This window comes from Rousettus aegyptiacus, unplaced genomic scaffold (assembly GCF_014176215.1).
Source record: "Rousettus aegyptiacus isolate mRouAeg1 unplaced genomic scaffold, mRouAeg1.p scaffold_m13_p_4, whole genome shotgun sequence".
In the NCBI taxonomy this organism is placed as follows: Eukaryota; Metazoa; Chordata; class Mammalia; order Chiroptera; family Pteropodidae; genus Rousettus; species Rousettus aegyptiacus.
This window is the reverse complement of record NW_023416307.1, coordinates 127,431,400-127,453,534: the sequence shown is the minus strand read 5'-3', so window position 1 is coordinate 127,453,534 and position 22,135 is coordinate 127,431,400. Positions and strand designations below refer to the sequence as shown.

At 38.3% G+C, this 22,135-nt stretch overlaps 2 protein-coding genes across 3 annotated transcripts in view; one reads left to right on the top strand and one right to left on the bottom strand.

The window, feature by feature from the left end:
• The window catches only part of STAG1 (stromal antigen 1), a 344,141-nt gene extending 322,534 nt beyond the window's left edge, over nucleotides 1–21,607 (bottom strand). Inside the window, exon 1 of one of the 2 annotated variants that reach the window (XM_036218531.1) lies at nucleotides 21,362–21,607. The gene's annotated coding sequence lies outside the window, so the exon portion shown is untranslated. The remainder of the gene's footprint in view (nucleotides 1–21,361) is intronic. The other variant, XM_036218530.1, reaches the window with a different exon arrangement.
• LOC107513969 (40S ribosomal protein S3a-like) lies at nucleotides 1,819–21,512 on the top strand. Its single transcript, XM_036219672.1, is given in 6 exon segments — nucleotides 1,819–1,857; nucleotides 1,859–1,919; nucleotides 1,922–2,086; nucleotides 2,089–2,604; nucleotides 3,964–4,041; nucleotides 20,878–21,512. Coding segments are annotated over 6 exon segments (1,494 nt in total).
• Nucleotides 21,608–22,135: the final 528 nt, after the last annotated feature.

Genomic DNA, 22,135 nt, shown 5'->3' with positions numbered 1-22,135 from the left:
AAATACATTTTGGTATATTCATACAGAACACTACACAGCAATAAAAAAAAAAAAAAAAAGAACTGTTGATACAAGCGACAATATGGATGCATCTCACAGACAGTATGTGAAGCAAAGGAAGCCAAAGTACAAAATTAACTGATAAAAAAAAAAGTTGGAATAGGAAGAAGAAATCATTGAAAAGAGATATAGAGAACCTTTTGGGGTGCTAGAAAAGTTCTGTATTCGATCTGGAAGAAGGTTACATGGATAAAAAATCCATCAAGTTTACGAGTACTTCATGTATCAATATGTTAACTGCGATAAAAAAAAAAGTTAACTTAAGATATTTATTTGGAACCTTTTACACAACACAGAACTTCCTTAAATCATATTTTAAACCAGAAAAATATTCCAAGAATGTAACTAAACTGAAAATCAGGTGATTTTATGCTAAAATTAGCCCACAGTAGATTCAACCAAAATAATCACAAAGACTTCTTTAAAGTTTTGCTCTAAAATTTCTATCTTAGCATAGCAAAATGTCAGGGTAATCTCTATCTAGTTTCATTTCAATCATTTCAATATCTTCCAGAAATAATAATTAAATCCAAGTTTCTCAATGAATAGATATGGTCAGCTACTGAGAAAGAGGGGAAGTGATGAATGAAGTAAGGAGGCTACAGGGAAAATTTTTAAATAACTGCTATGAGAAATGAGAAAGAACTACCTATGAACAAAGATGGATTACTGGGTAATGCTGAGGGTCCAATTACGATTGGAGAGCAGTGATATTTAGTGACTCCAGTCAGCAAAGTTCTGATTTCTCCAGATGTGCTAAGAAGCTCAGTGCCAGGTAGATAAAAATCAGAGATTAACTGATCTGTGTTTGGATACTGGTTAAACAGATACATTTAAGACATAAAAGTGCAAAGCAGCTCAACATATTTCAAAAGTTAAATAAGATCCCAGTCTAGATAAGAAAATTAAGGAAGGAGAGAGACAAAAAATGAATCAAAAGACTAAAGGGCTCTATAATATTGAAAAGAAACTGTCAGTGTCTATGTTCAAAAAAAAATCAAAAACTTTAAGAACATATGTAAAAATTCATGGACAGCCCTTTAATGGCAAAGTGCCATTTCTTATTATTTTAGGAAATAAAATGTCCCTTTCTAAAACTTCACATTCCTTTTATAAGGGAACTAGCAAGCTTCCAAATGAAAAAGGTCAAATGTTCAAAGTATTATAATTGCAAATCTATGTTCCTCACTACTTTTATGTAAATCCAATATTTTTTCCAATAATATTTTGAATCAAGTGAGGAAGCTTCCAAATTCCTTAGTGAATCACTACGAAAAATCTTAAGAAAATCAGTCACTCCACACATCAACCTACCACCCTTTAAAAGATAAGAATTTTAATGATGTGTGTGTGTTTAAAGTGAGACCATAGAATAAAAGAATTATTTCCTATTTCCCAGTTGTCTAGCTCGACTTTAAAATGAAGCTGATCAGTAACATGTAATGAATGAATAAATTAATAAAGTATGAAGAAAAAAGGTAGCTGAAAAAGTTTAGGAAAAAATAGGGCAATAAAGGAATTAATCTCAGGAAAGAATGATGTCAGCATATCTGAATCTATAATGAAATAATCTCTAATAAATGGGATTAAAGTATAATAATCAAGCACAGTCTATATAGCACAAACCTTATTCGATTTACTTGAATTTAAGTACTATTTGTTGAGTATCTATTATCTTGCTCAGCACTGTCCTCTGCTGCTATAGAACACACAAAAGCAACATATGGTTTCTGCCCTTTTGGTTCTTTGAGCGGCAGCATGGCAGTCAGCAAGAACAAGCACCTTATGAAAGGAGGCAAAAAAAGGAGCCAAGAAGAAAGTGGTTGCCCCCTTTGCTAAGAAAGATTGGTATGATATGAAAGCATAAGAAATATTGAGAAAACACTAGTCACAAGAACTCAAGGAACCAAAATCGCATCTGAATGTCTCAAATGTTGTGTTTTTGAAGTGGGCCTAGGTAATCTGCAGAATAATGAAGCTACATTTAGAAAATTCAAGCTAATTACTAAGGATGTTCAAGGCAAAAACTACCTAATTTTCGTGGCATGGATCTTACCCGTGACAAAATGTGCTCCATGGCCAAAAAATGGCAGACCATGATTGAAGCTCATGTTGATGTCAAGATCACCAATGGTTATTTGCTTCATCTATTATTCTGTGTTGGTTTTACTAAAAAACGCAACAATCAGATTTGGAAGACCTCTTATGCTCAGCATCAACAGGTCCACCAAATCCAGAAGAAGATGACAGAAATTGTGACCCGAGAGGCGCAGACAAAAGACTTGAAAGAAGTGGTCAATAAACTGATTCCAGATAGCCTTGGAAAAGACATAGAAAAGCCTTGCCAATCAATTTATCCTCTCCATGATGTCTTTGTTAGAAAAGTCAAAATGCTGAAGAAGCCCAAGTTTGAGATGGGAAAACTCATGAAGCCTCATGATGAAGGTAGCAGTTCTGGAAAAGCCACTGGGGACAAGACAGGTGCTAAAGTTGAATGAGCTGATGGATATGAGCCCCTACTCGAAGAATCTGTTTTGTTTAACAGTCAGACTTTTCACAGTGACAAACCTATTTGTGATGTTTAAAAATAAATAAATAATGGTTTCTTACTTTTTAATAAATGCAACAAAACTATTAGCAAATTGTTTTCCAAAACTGTGTAAATTAAACAACTTTTATAGTACGATGTGAAAAATTGGCAAAATTAAGATATACTTGCCTATAACTTTACTAAACATGCTGCTAGTACTGACCTATACTATCAAAACACACATACCAGTTTCTTGGCTTTAATTTCACCACCTGTCTTACACATATTGCCTAAAAACTATTTACTTGTTGCCCTCTTTAGCCATTCCTTCAACAAATTCTACCATCTGAACATCTCAAAGCAAATATAAATTTTCACCCATTAGTGATTTCCTTCAAAAGGTGAGCTTCTGTAACACAGAAACCATTCATATTAACACCAATCAGCAGTGCTATTCATACACTTCTACCCATAACATATGTTAAATGGGCTGGTATAGGAAGCTTCTCACCATCTACGGTAGTTCACCTATTCTAACACGTACTTATTTTAACATTTCTCCCCTTATTTTAACATTTTTGAGATAAAGATGCATCTCACAATCCACAGCATTTTATAATTGTGCTGGACAGACGGTAATTAAATATAGCTGTCATTGTTCATTCAATAACTCAGTCACAGTTGTTCACTTTGTATCAATTGAGTAATATGCATTATTAGCTTCATGCATGTTGAGTTTACCTTTAAAATGTCTCTTGAAATACTCTATAATTTGGCACTGAAAAATATTACCATACACAAAGGTACAACTATTGAGATTAGCAAATCAAATATTTGTTATTGCTCATAATGATCCCGATTCCATGTTTTCTTAAAAAGCAACAATAAAGTGACTTATGAGATATGAGAATTACAAGTAGATGAAGCTGTATTGTTTTGTTACTGACAATGCAAAAGGACAGTCTATCACATGCCAAGCAATGCAAATAAAGACAAAAGAAATTGCCAAATCTCTGGGAATAGATAAAAGATGTTAAAGCAATGAGTGGCTGGTGCAACCCATTATAGGCTGCACAGGCTTATGGTATATGTTTCTTTCTAATGTACATAAAATGGTGTTGTCTTCTATTAATGGTAACTAAAGTTCCATGAATTAAGATTTTAAAAATCAGAACCCTTGATTCTTAATCTTCCCTTCAGTCTTTCCCATCTTAGAATGCACCACCATTTACTCAACTATACTTTACATCCCCATGACTATTTTGTAAATACTAATTTGTACATCTTAATCCCTTCCCCTTTTTCACCCCTCCCACCCCTTCCCATCGAAATGTTCTCTGTATCTATGAGTTTCTTTTTATTTTGTTTTTTAGAATTCAAGCTGCAGACCAGTATAGGTCCATGGCCTATGAGGCCTACTAGGAACTGGGCCACACAGCAGGAGGTGAGCGGTGAGCCAGCAAATGAAGCTTCAACTTTATTTGCTGCCACTCCCCAATGCTAGCATAACGGCCTCCTCAGATCATCAGGCATTGGATTCTCATAGGAGCATCAGTCTCTGATACCAAAAAGGTTGGGGACTGTTGCTTTAGAGTCTACACAAGCGAAGTCACATGGCATTTTACAACTTTCTTACAACTGCACTCAACACAATACTCTCTAGGTCCATCCATCCGTGCTTTTGCAGATGGAAAAAATTCATTATTATTTTAATGGTTGAGTAATATTCCATTGTACATGTCTTCTTTATCAATTCATCCATTGATGGACACCCAGGTTGCCTCTATATCTTGGCTACTGTAAATAAAGCCACAATGAACATATGGATGCACATGCCCCTTCGAGGAAGTATTTTGGGTTTTCTCAGATAAATGCACAGAAGTGTGACTACTGGGTCTTTCTTAGTTCCTTGTTATAGCCTTTGTTTCAAATTGTTTTGGTTGGGATAAGTATTGCTACCCCAGCTTTTACCTTGTTTCCATTTTCATTAAATATCTTTTGCTATCCACTTATTTTCAGTCTGTCTTCCAATATGAAGTGATTCTCTTGTAGAAAGCATATGCAAGGGTCTTGTTTTCTTATCTATTCAGCCACCCTATCTTTTAATTGGGACATCTAATCCATCTACATTTAAGTAGCTATTGATAGATATGTGGTTACTGCCATTTTATTATTCATATATATTTTTCCCTTCTTAAAGAAGTCCCTGTAACATTTTTTGTAATACTAGGTTGGTATTGATGAATTCCTGTAGCCTTTTCTTGTCTGGGAAGCTCTTTATCTGTCCTTTGACTCTAAATGATAACTTTTGCCTGGGTAATCTTGGTTGTAGGTCCTTGCTTTTCATTACTTTGACTGTTTTGTGCCAAATCCTTCTGACCTGAAAAGTTTCTTTTGAAAAATCAGCTGACAGTATAATGACAGCCCTTTTGTAGGTAACTAGATGTGTTTCTCTTGATGCTTTTAGGATCATCTCTCTGTCTTTAACCTTGGGCATTTTAATTATGATGGGTCTTGGTGGGAGCCTCTTTGGGTTCATCTCATTTGGGACTCTGCATTTCCTGGGTTTGTATGTCTATTTCCTTCACCAGGTCAGGGAAGTTTTCCATCAATTTTTCTTCAAATAGGTTTTCAATTCCTTGTTCTCTCTCTTCTGCTTCTGGTCTATGATGAGAATGAATGCTGGCATTCTTGATGTTGTCCCAAGGCTCCTTAAACTAATCTCATATTTTGGATTGCTTTTTTCTTGTTGTTCTGATTGGGTGTTTTCTGCTACCTTATCTTCTAAATCGCTGATTTGATCCTCTGCTTCATCTAATTTAGTGTTGATTCCCTCTAATGTATTTTTCTTTGTTTCAATTATTGTATTCTTCATTTCTGACTGGTTCTTTTTTGTTTTCTATCTCCACTTTTATGTTTTCTGTCTCGTTAAAGTTCTTACTGAGTTATCTACTCTTCCCCTAAGTTCACTGAGCATCCTTATAACCACTGTTTTGACTTCTGCATTTGGTAGCTTACTTGTCTCCATTTTGTTCAATTCTTTTTCTTTTTCTGGAGCTTTGTTCTGTTCTTTTATGTGAGACATGTTCGTCTCCCCATTTTGGGTGCCTCCCTGTGTTTACTTCTATGTATTGGCCAGGGCTACTATCTCTTCAAGTCTTAGTAGAGTGGCCTTATGTCGTAGGTGCCCTGTGGGGTCCAGTGGCACAGTCTCCCTGATCACACGAGTCGAGTGTTCCAAGTGTGTCCCTTGTATGGGTTGTATGTGCCCTCCTGTTGTAGTTAAGACTTGGTTGCTGTTTGCACATCAGTGGGTGAGACTGACACATGGGTTGACTGGTTGAGGACTGGCCAACAACTCCGATGAAGGAGCTGTTGTGGAGGGGTTGACCATACAGAGTAGGAATCGCTTTAGCAGGGCTCTGGTGACTGCCCAATCCGCGCTTTTGTATGTTCTCTTCTAATGTGCCCTGGATGGTATTCTGGCTAGGTCAGGCCCCGAGGGCCTCCTGGGAGGGGTCCTGCCACAAGTCAAGTTCAGCAACAGCCTATGCCCTGCCCAGGACTACCTGGCATGAGCCACCAAGTAATCTGAAGATGACCACCACCTATGCTGGACTTGCAAGTGTCTCACAAGGCCAATCTGAGAACCAAGGCCGGCTGCCTCTAGTGCTGGGCTTGGGGCTGCTGAACAATTAGTATGGGGCACACCAAGGCTAGATGCTACTTGTTTGGGTTTTGAGAAATTTCAGGAAAGTCCTCAGCATGAGCCAAGACAGCCTGTTTGTATGGAAAATCTGGAAGTGGTTTGGGTAGGCCCACAAGTTCATTCACTCAATTAAAGTTAGAAACCTGGAGATCATCCCTAACTCATCCCTTTTCCTCACTGTCTAACTCCAAATCACAAACAGAATCACAACACTTCTCATTTTTGCCTCTATTACAACATAACCCAAAGCACTATCACCTGTCACCTGGACACTGCAAAAACCTAACCCTCCCCTCTCTCATTCCACCCCTACCACAATCCAATATTCACAGCAGCCAGAGCAGAAGTTATCAACCTTGGCACTAATGACATTTTGGGCTAATAATTCTTTGTTATAGGGGGCTGACCTGAGCATCGTAGAATGTTTAGCAGCATCCCTGGCCTCTATCCACTAATGCCAGTAACATATATCTCTCTCAGTGTGACAACCATAAATGTCTGCGGATATTACCAAATGTCCCCCGGTGGGGAACAATCACCTTCAGCTGAGAACCACTGAGCTAGAGCAATGTTTTTAAAATGTTCTACTGCATAACCCTTTCCAATGATTTCTTATTTTACTTATAAAATCTGCATTCCTTAGAGTCCTTACTAACCTAACATAACCTATACAATTCAGACTCTGGCCTACATCGCTAACCTCATGTGATGCCACAACATTCTCCCTGGATTATGCTCCCTCCAGTTACTATGACCATCTCTCAGTTCCTACAATACCACAACCATTTCTGATATAGAAATTCTGCCTTTGTTCTTCCTGTGCCTAGACCATTCCTGTCCAGTTTCTAAGCCTATCTCAGCTTAAACCTCACATCTTCAAAGATCCCTTTCTTCAGTTTCCCTATTTAAAGTGTGTATCCCTTATTAGCCATCATAGTACCCCACATTTATCCTCCTTATAGCATTTACCACAGTACATGATTGTTTACCTGATTACTGTTCTCTCACATGGGGACAAATAACTTGTCTGCCTTATCTCCAGGATCTAGCCAAAATGAAATAAACAAATTTATAACTGGAGGACCTGAAGTACTAGACCAGTTGACATCAATGATAACCTCAGCACCACCCCCATCCGATTCCTCAACTACATTTATGATCATTTTCCCTTGAAATAGAGGAGAGTGGAGAGGACAGGCAGAGCCTAACAAAGCACTCACCAGTAAAATATCTTTGCTGCCATCATGTTCTCTGAAGGGTTAGGTACAAATTAAATGACACATGTAATGAATCTAAAGAACTGGAAAGGCCTGATAAACTGCCTGTATTCGATGAATGATGACTAAGTATGTAAAGCACCAAGTGCAATACCCATAACAGTAACTGGAAAATGAGTTCTTCTTGCCCCTCTTCATCTTATTCTACCACTAGCTTGTCCTAAATATGGTAAATGGAACTCTGTACCTAAGAGATACCTTTCCCTTTTGGGCCTCCAGGAACATAACATACCAGGTGTAACATAGATTAGTCATTCATATATATTGACTAAGGAAAGCCAAATATCCACTAAATAAAGTCAATTCATCAAAAATGACCACAGAATTACATTTCAATTAGTTTTAGTAAACAAAATAACCACATAGGCATACCTTATAGATACTGCAGGTTCAGTTCCACATCACCACAATAAAGTGAGCCACATGAAATTTTCAGTTTCCCAGTACACATAAAGGTTGTTTATGGCATACTGTAGCCTATTAAGTGTGCAATATGATTATGTATAAATCTTGGCACTATGTACATGTCTTAATTTAAAAACTGCTAAACATCATCTGAGCCTTTAGTGAGTCATAATCTTTTTGCTGGTGGAGGGTCTTGCTTCGATGTTGATGGCTACTGACTAATCAGGGCGGTGGTTGCTAAGGTTAGGGTGGCTATAGCAATTTCTCAAATATAAGACAACAATGAAGTTTGCCACATTGATTGACTCTTCCTTTCACAAACAATTTCTCTACAGAATGCAATGATGTTTGGTAACATTTTACCCACATTAGAAATTTCAAAATCGGAGTCAATTCTCTTTAACCCTGCTACTGCTTTATCAACTACTCTAGGTAACACTCTAAAAGCTTTGTTTTCATTTTAACAATCTTCATAGCATCTCCATCTCATAAAACCACTATTTTTTCACTCATCCATAAGAAGTAACTCCTCATCTGTTAAAGTTTTATCATGAGATTGCAGCAATTCATCTTCAGGCTCCGCTTCTAATTCTAGTTCTCTTGCTATTTCCACCACATTTGCAGTTATTTCCCCCACTGAAGTCTTGAATCCTCAAAGTCATCCATGAAGGTTGGAATCGACTCCCTCCAAGCTCCTGTTAAGGTTGGTATTTTGACCTCTTACCATGAATCAAAAATGTTCTTAATGGCATCTAGAATGGTGACTCCTTTCCAGAAGATTTTCAATTTACTTTGCCCAGATTCATCAAGAGTAATCACTCTTATAGCAGCTATAGCCTTAAAAAATGTATTTCTTAAATAATAAGACTTGAAAGTTAAAATTACTCCTTGATACACCAGCTAAGTGCATGTTAAGTGCATGAAAACAACATTAATCTTGTTATACATCTCCATCAGAACTCTGGGGTGACCAGGTCCATTGTCAATGATCAGTAATATTTTGAAAGGAATCCTTTTTTTCTGGGCAGTAGATCTCAAAAGTGGGCTTAAAATATCCAGTAAATCATGGTGTAAGCAGATGTGCTGTCATCCAGGCTTTGTTACTTCATATATAGAACACAAAGTACATATAACATAATTCTTAAGGCCCTTAGGATTTTCAGAATGAATGAGCATTGGCTTCAACTTAAAAGTCACCAGCTATACTAGGTTCTAACAAGAGAATCAGCCTGTCCTTTGAAGCTTTGAAGCCAGGCATTGGTCTCTCTCTAGCTATAAAAGTTCTAGATGGCATCTTCCAATGTAAGGCTGTTACGTCTACACTGAAAATCTGTTGTTTAGTCAGCCACCTTCATTAATTATCTTCACTAGATCTTCTGGATACCTTGCTGCAGTTTCTGTATCAGACTTTTATGTTATAGAGAGAAACGGCTTCTTTCCTTAACCTCATGAACTAACCTCTGCGAGTTCAAATTTTTCTTCTGCAGCTTCCTCATATCTCTCAGCCTTCACAGAACTAAAAAGAGTTAAGGCCTTGCTCTGGATTAAGAGAATGCTGTGGCTGGTCTGATCTATCCAGAGCACTAAAACTTTCTCCTTGTGAGGAGTAAGGCTGTTTCGCTTTATCAGTTATATGTTCAGTGAAGTAGCACTTTTAATTTCCTTCAAGAACTTTTCCTTTGCATGCACAACTTGGCTAACTAGTACAAGAGACCTAGCTTTCAGCCTTTCTCAGCTTTTGACATGCCCTTCTCATTAAGCTTAATCATTTCTAGTTTTGATTTAAAGTGAGAGACACATGACACTGACTTTCACTTGAACACTTAAGAGGCCACAGTTGGGTTATTAACTGGCCTAATTTCAATACTATTGTGTCTCAGGGAATAGAGAGGCCCAAGGAGAGGAGAAAGGGTAATAGCTGGTGGTGAAGCCATCAGAACACACATAACACTTATAGACTGAATTTGCCATCTTATATGGGTGCAATTCATGGTGCCCAAAACAATAATAGTAACTTCAAAGTTCACTGATCATAGATCATAACAACAAACATTACAATAGTGAAAAGGTTTAAAATATTGCGAGAATTACCAAAATGTAACACAGGAGACATGAACTGAGCAAGTGCTGTTAGAAAAGTGATGCCAATAGACTTACTTGATGCTGGGATGCCACAATCTTTCAACTTGCAAAAAGCACAATAGTGCATAGCTCAAAGCTAAGTGCAATAAAACATGTATAACTGCATTAATATTCAATTTCTGAACCCAGATTTAAATTAACTTTGGGGAGGAGGGATCTAAGTTGCTGTTTAATAAACATCAGTGTTGGTTAGTAAAAATACGTACTACATCTAATACAAGTTTACTTAACAGGAAATAAAATAGTAAAGTCCACGCTAACTCAAATGCTAACAAAAGGCAAAGAACTATAAACTAAAAGTCTACACAACTTTGTTAAAAATTAAAGCAAAATGATTTTTCTTAAATTCCTTTTAGTATACTGTTTCTGACAGCATTCTGTTATATACATTTGAGGCTCTGAGGAAAGTGATAAAGGCATACATTATAAAGGGAACATAAAGGAAGCCAGACTGCCAGGGTCTGAATCCCATTCTAATTAGTAGCCATGTGACCTTTAGAAAATCTCTTAACTTCTCTGCCTGCTTCCTCATCTGTAAACTGAGACTTAACAATAGTACCCACTTCACAGTGACGTTGTAAGGATTACCTAAATATACATAAAATGCTAAGAACAGTACCTGACATATAAGAAGTACTTATATGCTGTTGTACTATTGTTAACTATTATCTTGTTTCTTTGTACCATTGTGGTTAATAGCTACCACGCCGGACAACACAAATACAAAACATTTTCATCACTGCACAAAGTTCTACTAAACAGCATTTTATCAGACTACAGGATAGTTAGAATGCCTGGTAACATAATGCATATCATCATCTTCTCTAACTTTTTTGGAAGTGCTTAGAAAAAAGCACTCTAAGCACAAAGTACTTTACAATCTAATAATATTGACATGTAACAAAAAACATGAGTTTCAGTCCTATTAACAAGTTGAATAAAAGAGGACCATGGAATGAAAGAAAGATTGTCTCTTTTATATGGATCTCTAGTCTGAGAGATAAACAAGTGGATTTTTTAATTCCCTGTCTACTCTACCCTATTAAACTCTCTCCCTCAACAAATGGTACCATGCTTAGAAAAGGAATTATTAATTATATTTGTATAGATACGATTAGTGATACACATATGTCTTTAATACAGTGATTTAAAGATCTAGAGGTGGGTCTAACAGCCTAATTTTAAATCAAGGATTAGGATAAAAACATTGAGATATTTGCAACATCTGTAACAATATGAAAATATTTCTGATTTCTATTGATAACAAAGTCAACAACTGTGATTTGTTGCCTACCTTCAAAAATCAAAGAAAACGCTAAGTTTCACTTAGAAGTTAGTGAAATAAAGATGTAACTATTTTCCCATCTAAGTTCATGATCCCTGGGTTAAAATATATATATATACACACACATATATATGCATATCTATATATATACATACATATGCATATATATGTATATATACATATGCATATATATGTATATATACATATGCATATATATGTATACACACACACACACACACACACACACACACACACACACACACACATATCTTAAGAGACTAGACTTTAGAGTCACAAAAACCGGCACTCAAACCCATCACTTCCTAGCTAGGTAATACTGGAAAAAGGTACTTCACCTTTCTACTTCATCTGTTAAATGGGAATACCTACATAAGATTGTTGTGTTAATTATTATCATGCTACTTGACACAGTACTTGACACATTCTCAAGTGTATATATTATAATCATTAACCAAGGTCAGTCAATTATATAGTTCACAACCCTCAGTGTGCATCAAAAACTCAGATTTGGTGTCAGCTGGTCTGGAGTAGATCTCAATTATTGGTATATTTTTAAAGCTCCCAAATGATTCTAATGTGCACCCACTTACCTAAGGACGAAGTTCAAACTCTTTTAGTTTGGCCCAATAGACTCTCTGGTCACTGCTTACAACTCTACATTTAATCTCTCTTCCACAGGTACCACATGCTCTGAACACACACTGAACTAATGCTTCCTCAGAAAGTAAGCTATAGTAGTATCTCTCAAACATAAATTTCTGGTCTCTACCTCCAGAATTTCTGATTCAGTCAGACTGGGATGAGGTCTTAAAACTTGCATTTCTAACAAATTCTCGCATAATGCTGACACTTCTGGTGCAGGGACCACAGTTTGAAAACCAATCGGCAACACTATATCACAACCCTGAACTTTGCATTCATCTGATGCCATTCCCATCTCCATCATCCCACTAGTGCCTAGTGTTTGCTTTTCTTTAACTTACATAAGAATTCACTTTCAGGAAGCATTTCCTCACTTCAACATACTACCTCGAAGTATTTATTACCTACTATAATACTTGAATACAAAAAAATATGCTACAGAATTTTCTTATTGGAACACTAACACACAGAGTAGACATCCGCTACCATACAGACTCTTTTTAAGAATTAGGAAGAAAGGCCTACTTTGGGTAGGTGAATCAGAAAAATAAGAAAAAGCAAATGGACACTTTGTCAAGCAGACAAAATCTGGATTTCAGCCCCCACCAACTCCCTTGGCCAGGCACCTGTATGCAGAACACCAATTCCATGATCATGGAAGCCCTGGCATAGCATGCCACTACAACACAAAGGAAGGGCACTTAGACCAACCCTGGACTGAGGAAGGGAGAAAGGGGCAATCAGGAAAGAATTTTTGGAGAAGGTATCACTTGAGTTCTGAATCACAAATCACCTCCACTGTACATTAGAAAGACAAAATTGTGCTTTAATGTCTTTTACCCACAGTGTATGGCTCATTGTAGATGTTCAATAAATGTCTGAATAATTCATAATGAATAAAATTAAATGGAAGCACTTGTTAATCTTTCTCACCAAATAAACACACACTCAAAGCTGGCACTAAAAACTATAAATACTATCTAAATATTAATGTAATTGGTCTCCACGGTTATCGGCTAGGGGAAAGCATGAATTATTCTAATAACCAGTTGGGAGATGAGGGGCAAAAGGAGCTTGCTGATAACACACTTAAGTTTTTCAAACATAAAGACTCTCAAATCAAACACTCTGCATTACCTGACTCGGAGTCGATTTCCTAATTACTTCAAATGGACTAAAAAATTTAAAGGAATCTTGGAAACAAGGTCCAAGACTAATTTTACAATGAAGAAACTGAGGCCCGGAAAGGATTAATGATTCAAAGACACACAGGTAGATAGTGCTAGAGCTGTAATTAAAATTTGGGTCTCTGGCCCTACACTGGTCTTCCCTCTCCAACACCATGCTGCCTTTACATTTATAAAGTTAAAAAATCCATAACTCGAGTTAACCAGGGTTTTGTTCAATGTACCCCATTTCTATGAGGGGGGAAAAATCAGTCATTTATCACCTTATTTTGTCTAGTAACTTACTCGAAGAGCTAATTTTCAAGATATGTTTCTCTCTTGGTAAAGACTCATTCCTAGTCTCTGTGAAATTCTCTGTGCAAAGCTAACAATCAAATAATAACCCTGATAAAACCATCAAGGTTTCTCAACTACCAAGAAAACATTACACTGTCTTTCCAGGATGCAGTAATTTCAAAAGAAAGAAAAAGAGCCTGATTTACAAAATATGTTTAAAAATAAGCAGAAAACTCTGGCTATAACCCTCATCTCTCAATTAATTAACCAAAGCATCTCATCCCCTGACCATTCTCATTAATAAAGTTTTAATCTGCTAGCTCTATGTGCTGAGAATAACCAATTAATTAAAATTCTTTGCTTCTGGAAAGTAACACCATCACTTATTTACATTATAATTTTATTCACCTTTTACATTTAAGATCAGTGCCCTGTGTATTTACATACAATGTTCATGGTCTAATAGTTAAAAGCTACCTTTTCAATCTCTACCAGAATCCATAACAAGGCATGCTTTTATTGTTCCCATTAACGGATGACAAAACTGCGGTTAAAGAATTTACCCGTTTACATACTTAGAAAAAGTTGAGTTAGAATTTGACACAGTGTTATGCAAGTGCCAGGAACCCTCTTACACAACAGACAATGGCTTTCTCAACCATTATCATGTGACCGCTTAATTCATCTGTGGAAGTATGGACTTTTTAATTATCCCTAGCAGTCCAAGGTACACAGTAAAGGCATTTTCTTCCCCAAAGTTAATTTAGGCTCTAACAATAAAGTAGAATACAGCTTAAGATATTCTTTAGTTTCATATTATGCACTGTCATAAGCATTTATATGCATTTGCTACTTGGTACTATCTATCAGAGAAAAAAGGAAGCCTATCTCTCAATGCTCTAAATGAGAGGGAAAATGATAACCTGAAATAATCAGGCATCTCCTCAGAGAAAAAGGAAGGCACGCTTAAAACCAATTATCAAAATTCACATTTCCTAAGCCTGGATTCCACTCCTACAACTAACTAAACCCACTGCATATGCAGGTATCACACATCTTCAAACTACCTGTGCAAACTGGGACTCAAGAGATCTCACACAAATGCTGATCACATGGCTACTGCTATTGTTAATAATGCATTGTTCTTCATCTCTGACCAAAGAGTTTCATGGCTCCTACTAGCATCCATTAAACTGTGGCAGGTTAACTTGTTAGCCTGCAAGTGGGGTATAAGCTTGTATCCTTTACAGTCTTTGACAGACATTAGCACATAACCAATGTTTATTATAACTGAGAGATTCCAATTCCATATTGTCGGGAAGGATAAAAATGCAAAGCTCGAATATACACTGCCTTTCAAACCTTTCTTTACACATTAAATATAAAGAAAGAGTTTTAAGTAAATAGATGGAAAAAGATATAACATGGAAACATTAAGCTAAAGAAAATTGGAGTGGCTATGTTGAAACCAGATAAAGCAGACTTCAAGACAAAGATCAAAGGAGGCTATTTCATAATGATAACAAGGTCAATTCACCAGGAAGGCATAACAATCATAAATTTTATATGCCTAATAAAAGAACTTCAAATTATATGAGGCAAAATTTAACAAAATTAAGGGACAAACAGATAATTCCAGTCATAGTTATATATTTTAACATCTCTCAGCAACTGATAGAACTAAACCACCCCCCCCCAAAAAAAAGGCAAATTACTTGAAAAATGTTACCAAAACACCTTAATCTAATTGATATTTATGGAATACTACACCCAACTGCAGAATACACATTCTTTTCAAATGTGAAAGGTACATTTGCTAAGATACGCCATATGCTAAACCATAAAACGAGGTTCAATAAACTTAAGAAGATTAAAATCATATAAAGAATATTCTCCGACCTCAAAATGAAAGTTAGACATTAATAAGATATATAAAATAATCGCAAATATTTGAAAATTAAACACTTTTAAGCAATCCATTGCCAATGAAGAAATCACAAAGCAAATTAGAAACTATTTCAAACTGAATAATGAAAACACAACATATCAAAATTCATGGAATACAGCAATGCTTAGAGGAAAATCTATACAGCTTGAATGCTTCTTTTAGAAAATAACTGTCTGAACTCTATGACCTAGGTTCCAGAAACTAGGTTTCTGGTTTTAAGAAGCCAGAAAAGGAGCAAAATACATATGAGAAATTGTAAAGAACAGAAATAAACGAGAAAAGAAAAAAGAATGGAGAAAAATGACAATGTTATTATTTGAAAAGATATCAAAATTAATAAATCATAATTAGACTGGTCAAGAAAAAAAGAACACATTAACAAAAACAGAAATTAAAAATGAGATATCACTACAGATCTTACAGACATTAGGAGGCTAACAAGAGAATCTCATAAACAACTTACATCAACAAACAAGATTAAAGTTTTTTTACCATAACCTACCAAAACTGACTTAAGATGAAACAAAATGTGACTAGCCCTAAAAAAAAACAAACAAAAAAACAAAAAAAAACACACAACAACAACAACTAAATTTGCGTTTGTTACCACAAACCTTCCCACAAAGAAAATTCCAAATGCAGATGGTATCATTGGTGAATTCTAGCAAACAGTCAAGAAAGAATTAATATCAATATTACACAAACAGCAGGAACATCTCTCAACTTATTTTATGAAGCATCATATTCCTAATACTGAAAAGTGACAGTACAGCCAAAGAGAGCTATAATGTGGTATCCCTCAGAAATATCCCCAAATCCCCGACAAATTATTAAATATAAAAAAGAATAACACACTGTAACCTAAGTGAGGTTACCCTAGGAATCAACATTATTTTAACTTTCAAAAATCAACATTTATTTATCCATTCTACTACTAAAAGACACTTTGTTTCCAAAATTGGCTACTGCAAACAAAGCTATTGGGAATGTTTTTGTCACATCATCCTGGTATACAAGTATAAAAATTTCTCTCGTCAAGAATGTAGGCAGAAGTATAACCACTGGGCTTAAGGTTCCTATACTTCAACTTACCAGATAAAACAAATTATTTTTCAAAATGACTGTTGATTTGCACTCTCCACATTCTCACCAACACTTAATTATCAGAATTTTGAATGTCTGCAAATCTGATGAAAGTGAAACGGTTTCTTCTTATGGTTTTACTCTGTACTCTCCTCATTACCGAGAAAATTCAGCACTTTACCCGACTGTAGGTTGCTGAGTCATATCACTTAGGTGAGTTGCTACCAGCATTCTTCATTAAAAAACAAAACAAAATATCAGCGTGCACTGCTTAAAAGTTCAATGTTATTTCATGAAACTTTTATTTCCATTGTGTTTATAATCAGTAACAATGTAAATGTTTTTATAATTGTGAACTTCCAGGAAGTTAAAAGCCACTACTACAGCTAATTACAAGAAAACTCCTTAGAGACATTTGGGCAACTGGTTTATAATTTCAGACCTTAGCACAAAAGCAATGTATTTCACAAAGAAGGTAGAACTTGAAATGTCCTTCAAGCATAAACTGGCAAAAAGAGAGGACAAGAAGAAGAGGGAGGCATCACGAGGTGTATTAAATGGAGGTGTATTACAAAGATTCTATAAAACCAACTTGTCTATGACCTACTTAGAGCTCACTTAAAAAGAATCACGTTTCTGAATAAGACAAGGCTTCTCTCAGTATTAAAAGATAGGAAGCTGGGATCCTAACCTCTTAACTACCAAAATGACAAAAAACTGGTCCCTCCTTCTCTGTAGACTCAACCCTAACTCCTACTTCAAGAATCATCTCATTCTGGAGCTTATTATGCAAGAGCATTTTTAGATATATCCTTCCTACTGTTCCCTAGACAGTAACGCGGTAGCCAAGAACCATCTAAATTCTAAAGATTTATATTTTTATATTCAGATAACAAAGATTTACCAAGCCCCTACTCTACCACTTCTGTATTAAGAAATTAGGCTGTATCTCCCTAACAATTTTAACTCCTAGTTATATTCTTTAAAGCTTGATATCCTTAACTAAAACTGTCCTAATTGCCTCCTCTTGAAAATATTTTGCTTCTTGGACTTGTGGATGAAAAGGGGGCTCCAAAATAATCTAACCAAAAGTAACCTCACAGGGTGATCTGATCATAAATTCCTAACTGGGCAGGTCTTGGTGGATAGCCACACTTCAAGCCTCTAACTTCCCTAGTTGTAACTTCAAGCCCTGTCCATTATTTTTGTGTATCTAAGTTAATACACCTTTGAAATGCCTCTTTTTCAGACCTGTGGGAAGCTAAACCCTCCTCCAGAGAGCACATAATCTTGTTAGTTATCCTGTAAACCAATCCCCACTTTGGCCTTCCTTTCTCCCACCTTCATGTTATCTTCCTTACTTCTTTCTTAATTCTAAATGTTATCTTCATTACTTTCTTCTTAATTCTAAATGTATAAAAGAAACCGCACAACTGTCATTCTCCAGAGCATTTGAGATCTTGCTTCCTGCCACTATTGTCAGTTTGACTCAAATAAACTCATAAAAATCCTCTACAGGTTTGGACATTTCTTATCCAACAGATTATTAAACCATCCCACATACCAAAACCAAACTCTGCTATCGTCTTTGTTCCACCAATAATATCCCTGCTCTGCCATGTTCACATAACTATTCTTTTCTAAGAATTTCCTCCTCACAAGCTGCTGGACCAATCACACCACAGTGAGTATCTGGTATAATGATTGTGTGCATCTGTCACTTAATAGGAGTGTGATTTTAAGCACTTGAAATTCCTAAACCTGAGATTCAATCATATTTCTAAAATGGGTAAAACAATGGGTACCGAAGACTAACAAGAATTGTGTAATCTCTTCCATTGCTTTTTACTTAAAACTTCTTTATTTTATTTTTAGTTATTTTTAATTTCCTCTAAATGCAATAAAATGCTTTTATGGAGAGAAGCACTTACTTACATTGAGGTAGCAAGAAATATGAGAAAGGAAAAAGTGTAAAGAAAAACAAAATAAGTATAAGCAAACTTATCGAGTGGTATTATTGCTCTGCCTATATGCTCTCCTTGTATGTCCAAATTCTAAAAAGACAAATGTAATGATACTTTTCCCCATGGCAGGCAAAATTCTAAGAACCCCCAATGACTCCCATCCCTGTATTATCCCCTCCCCGTGAGTGTGGCTGAGATCTGTAGATATGAGATATGTAACTCTTGTAACTGTTAAATAGCAAACATATTTTTGCATATGTATTTAATCCTTAATCAGTTGAGTTTAACAAAAAGGGAGATTATCCTGGGCTGTCTGACCTGACCAAATAAGCTTTTAAAAGAGATTTCAAAGCGGGGTCTAGAGGTCAGAGATAGAGGAAGTCAAAGACTGGTCCAGCTAGCCTGGATGAAAGCAAACAGCCATGTTGTGAACTGCCAATGTGGACACATGGTAAGGAACTGAGAAGGGTCCCTGGCCAACAGCTAGCAAGAAAACTTCAGTCATACAGCCACAAGGAAATTGATTCTGCCAACAAGTGGTGAACGTGGAAGAAGACCTTGGGCCTCAGATGAGAACTGCAGCTACAGCTCTCATCTTGATTTCATCTCGGTGGAGACCCTAAACTGAAAACCTGGCTACAAAGTATCCAGATTTCTGAACCATAGAAACTGAGAATAGGTGTTGTTTAAGTTGCTAAATTTGTGGTATCTTGCTATACATCAAAAGAAATAAAAGAGTGGGAAAAACTTTTTTTTTATCGTTTGAAACAAATTTATTCTCAGAATAATGCACAAAAGCACAAGTTGAGACTACCATCTTTTTCCCCAGAGTGCATGTCTCCTCAAAGCACTAATTGTAAAGATACACAAATCCAAAATCATGGGACAAGGATTAAAACTCTATGAAACTACATAAAAATTTTCAATTTTAGCAATTAAAAGGGGATTTTTCACACATATCTGGTCAACAAATACCATATAGTTTATTATCTTCATTTTAGTGGTAAGCAAAGTAAGGCTCAAAAATGACATCCCGAAGATCACAAACCTAGGGAATTTTGTCAGTAACTTCAGTGCCCGCCTCTATACCAACATCGACAATCCCCTTGAAGCATTAAGAGCCATTTGAATCAACGGTAATTGTATTACTGTTTTCAAAGAAAGTAATCCTAGTAATATAATTTTCGAAATTTCACATCTATTTAAACATTCCTTAGCTTTGTCAGGACATCAAAAGTAAAGAGGATAGAGAAGTTTTCATCCAATAGTTGTAAAAATGACCATTGGTAGACCACTTGAGTAAATTCAAAGTACATTTCAAGAATGCAAAGTAAAAAAATTTAGCAAAACACCTGTAGGTTTTCTAGAACTTTATTAATTTAGCATACTATTTGTGTTGTAAGCAATCTTACGGACCTTTCAATATTACACCCTTTGGACAAATTTTTTGAGTCTTAACTCTTCATGTTATAAACATCAGGACGTGGTACAATATATCATTCAATAAACACATCGTTTTTATTTTCACTTATGTATATTTCCCTAAGTGCTTCGCCAACAGAATCTGCAATTTTCTTAATAACACTCACAGAAACCTAACGGGTGGAGTTATATTCAAATTACACGTTACAAATCACCTAACTTTACGCCAATTCAAATACTTTAACACTGACTTTTTCTTTGCTAAGGTGCAAAATATAGTCCTTTGTAGTCACAACCACGAGAAAGAATAAACCGTATTTATCATCTTTGCACCAACGTTAAAAGCAAATAATTCACTATCATCACATGCAAACAGCATGACATACAAACAGCATTGTTTTGAGTCCATAAGCTTCCAAAAGCATCCATGACTTACACGCCTGGGGCACGATTCTCTGCAATGTGAAGAGAATCGATAACATTTCAAATGTGGGTAGAAAGGGTGACGTGACAATCTTAAAACCTGAAAATTTCTCAGTCCCCACAATACACAAGAAGCAACCAGTTTAGACCCTCCAATCGAGGTTCAGGTCCAACTCTAGGTACTCCGGTTTCCCAGCTTTTCACCCCGCCTCCACCTCGGGAAAGGAGGGAAAACAACTTTTATTGGTCTCATCTCCCGGGGGACTGGCAAACTAGCGGGGCAGGGCTCGGGCCTGGACACGTTTCACAGGAAGGCCTCCGTCGGGGGCGGAGAGCGCAGATAGCGGGAAGCTAGGCTTCGACGCCCCCTTTCCCCATCGCCAACCCCAGCCCCACCCCGCCAAGCAGCAGCCTGGGCCGGCCGCCACGCTGAGCGACCCCTAGGCCCCTCCGCTGAGGCGAGTTCGTTGTCATGTGACAACGCTGCCGCTAAAACACCGCAGAAACGCAGGGCGGCGGAAGGCGTTCGCACCAGTCCGCCTCGGCCCGGCCCCACTGGGCGCAAACGAGTCCCGAGAGTCCGGGCGGGGGGACGGAGGGCGAGCAGGCTTGGCGGCGGGCCCGAGCGCGCCACAAAGGCTTCCGCGCCTGTCGCCGTAGTGCCCGAAAGGGCGGGGGTGCAATTTTCGGGGCCCGCGAGATGGGTGAGGAGCAACGAGGGCTCCAGGGTGCTCGCCGCGCTCACAGCCGCCTCCCCATCCCCTCACGCCTGGACGGCCAACGACCGCTGCACCCCACACAGGCCCGCGCGGCCTCCCTCCCCCGCGCAGAGCCCGCGCCAGGCCCGCCCGCCTGCTCCCCGCTCGCGCTCTCTCGCTCTCTCCCGGCCTCCATCTTGGATCGGCGCTTCCAGCCCCCGCGCCGCTGCCGCCGCATTCCCCCTCTTTCCCGCCCCCCGCCGCCGCCGTCGCCGCCGCCCGCACTCACCTCAGCTGCCCATCCGGGCGCCGCTGGCCGTCGACCTAGTTTCCCCCCAAAAGTCTCCGGTGTGTTATTCCCGATGTGGGGGGGTTGTTACGGGGTGGTCGCCGGGGGTTCGGGAGCGGGGGCCGCGCCTTCAACGGAGCTGCAATCCTAACCCGCCATCTGGTGGCATTTTCCACACGCCAATGGCGCCGCTGCAGACTTGGGTCCGGACCGCCCTCTGCTGGCCGCGGCGCTTACTGCCTCGTTGACGGGACAGGCCTGCCCGGAAAGGGGAGGGAGCGGAGGCGCGAGCTGGGGGCTACGGCGGGAACGCGCGCAAACGCTTTCCAGTGGGGATTGCGCACACGCGCACCAGAGGGGCGGGAAACGTAGCCTCTGCGTGGCGGCTCCGCCCCCGCGCGGAGCGCTAGCCCAGTTCAACCAATTGCGAGCCGCGGATACGGTTCCGTGAGGGCGCTGTGGGCAGTTCGTGGGCTGCCTGAGGCGGGCAGAAGGACGACTACGATGGCGCCTGCGCGCCCCGCAAGCTGTGTTGCCGCCCGCCATTTTTAGAGCTTTTACCAGACCCGGGAGGGAAACCCGCCCTCGGACCCCTTCACCAAGGCTCCTCCCCAGGTCGCTTCTAGCAGCCCTGCCCGGTTCCTGCCCCCACCCCCGTCCGGGACGCGCTTTGCGGAAAATGCTCAAAACCCTGCTCCCACCTCCTATGTTTAACCAGGGCCTCAAAACCTAGCATTTTCTTAGCGATTTATTGTTGCCTGTTAACGAGGCGCT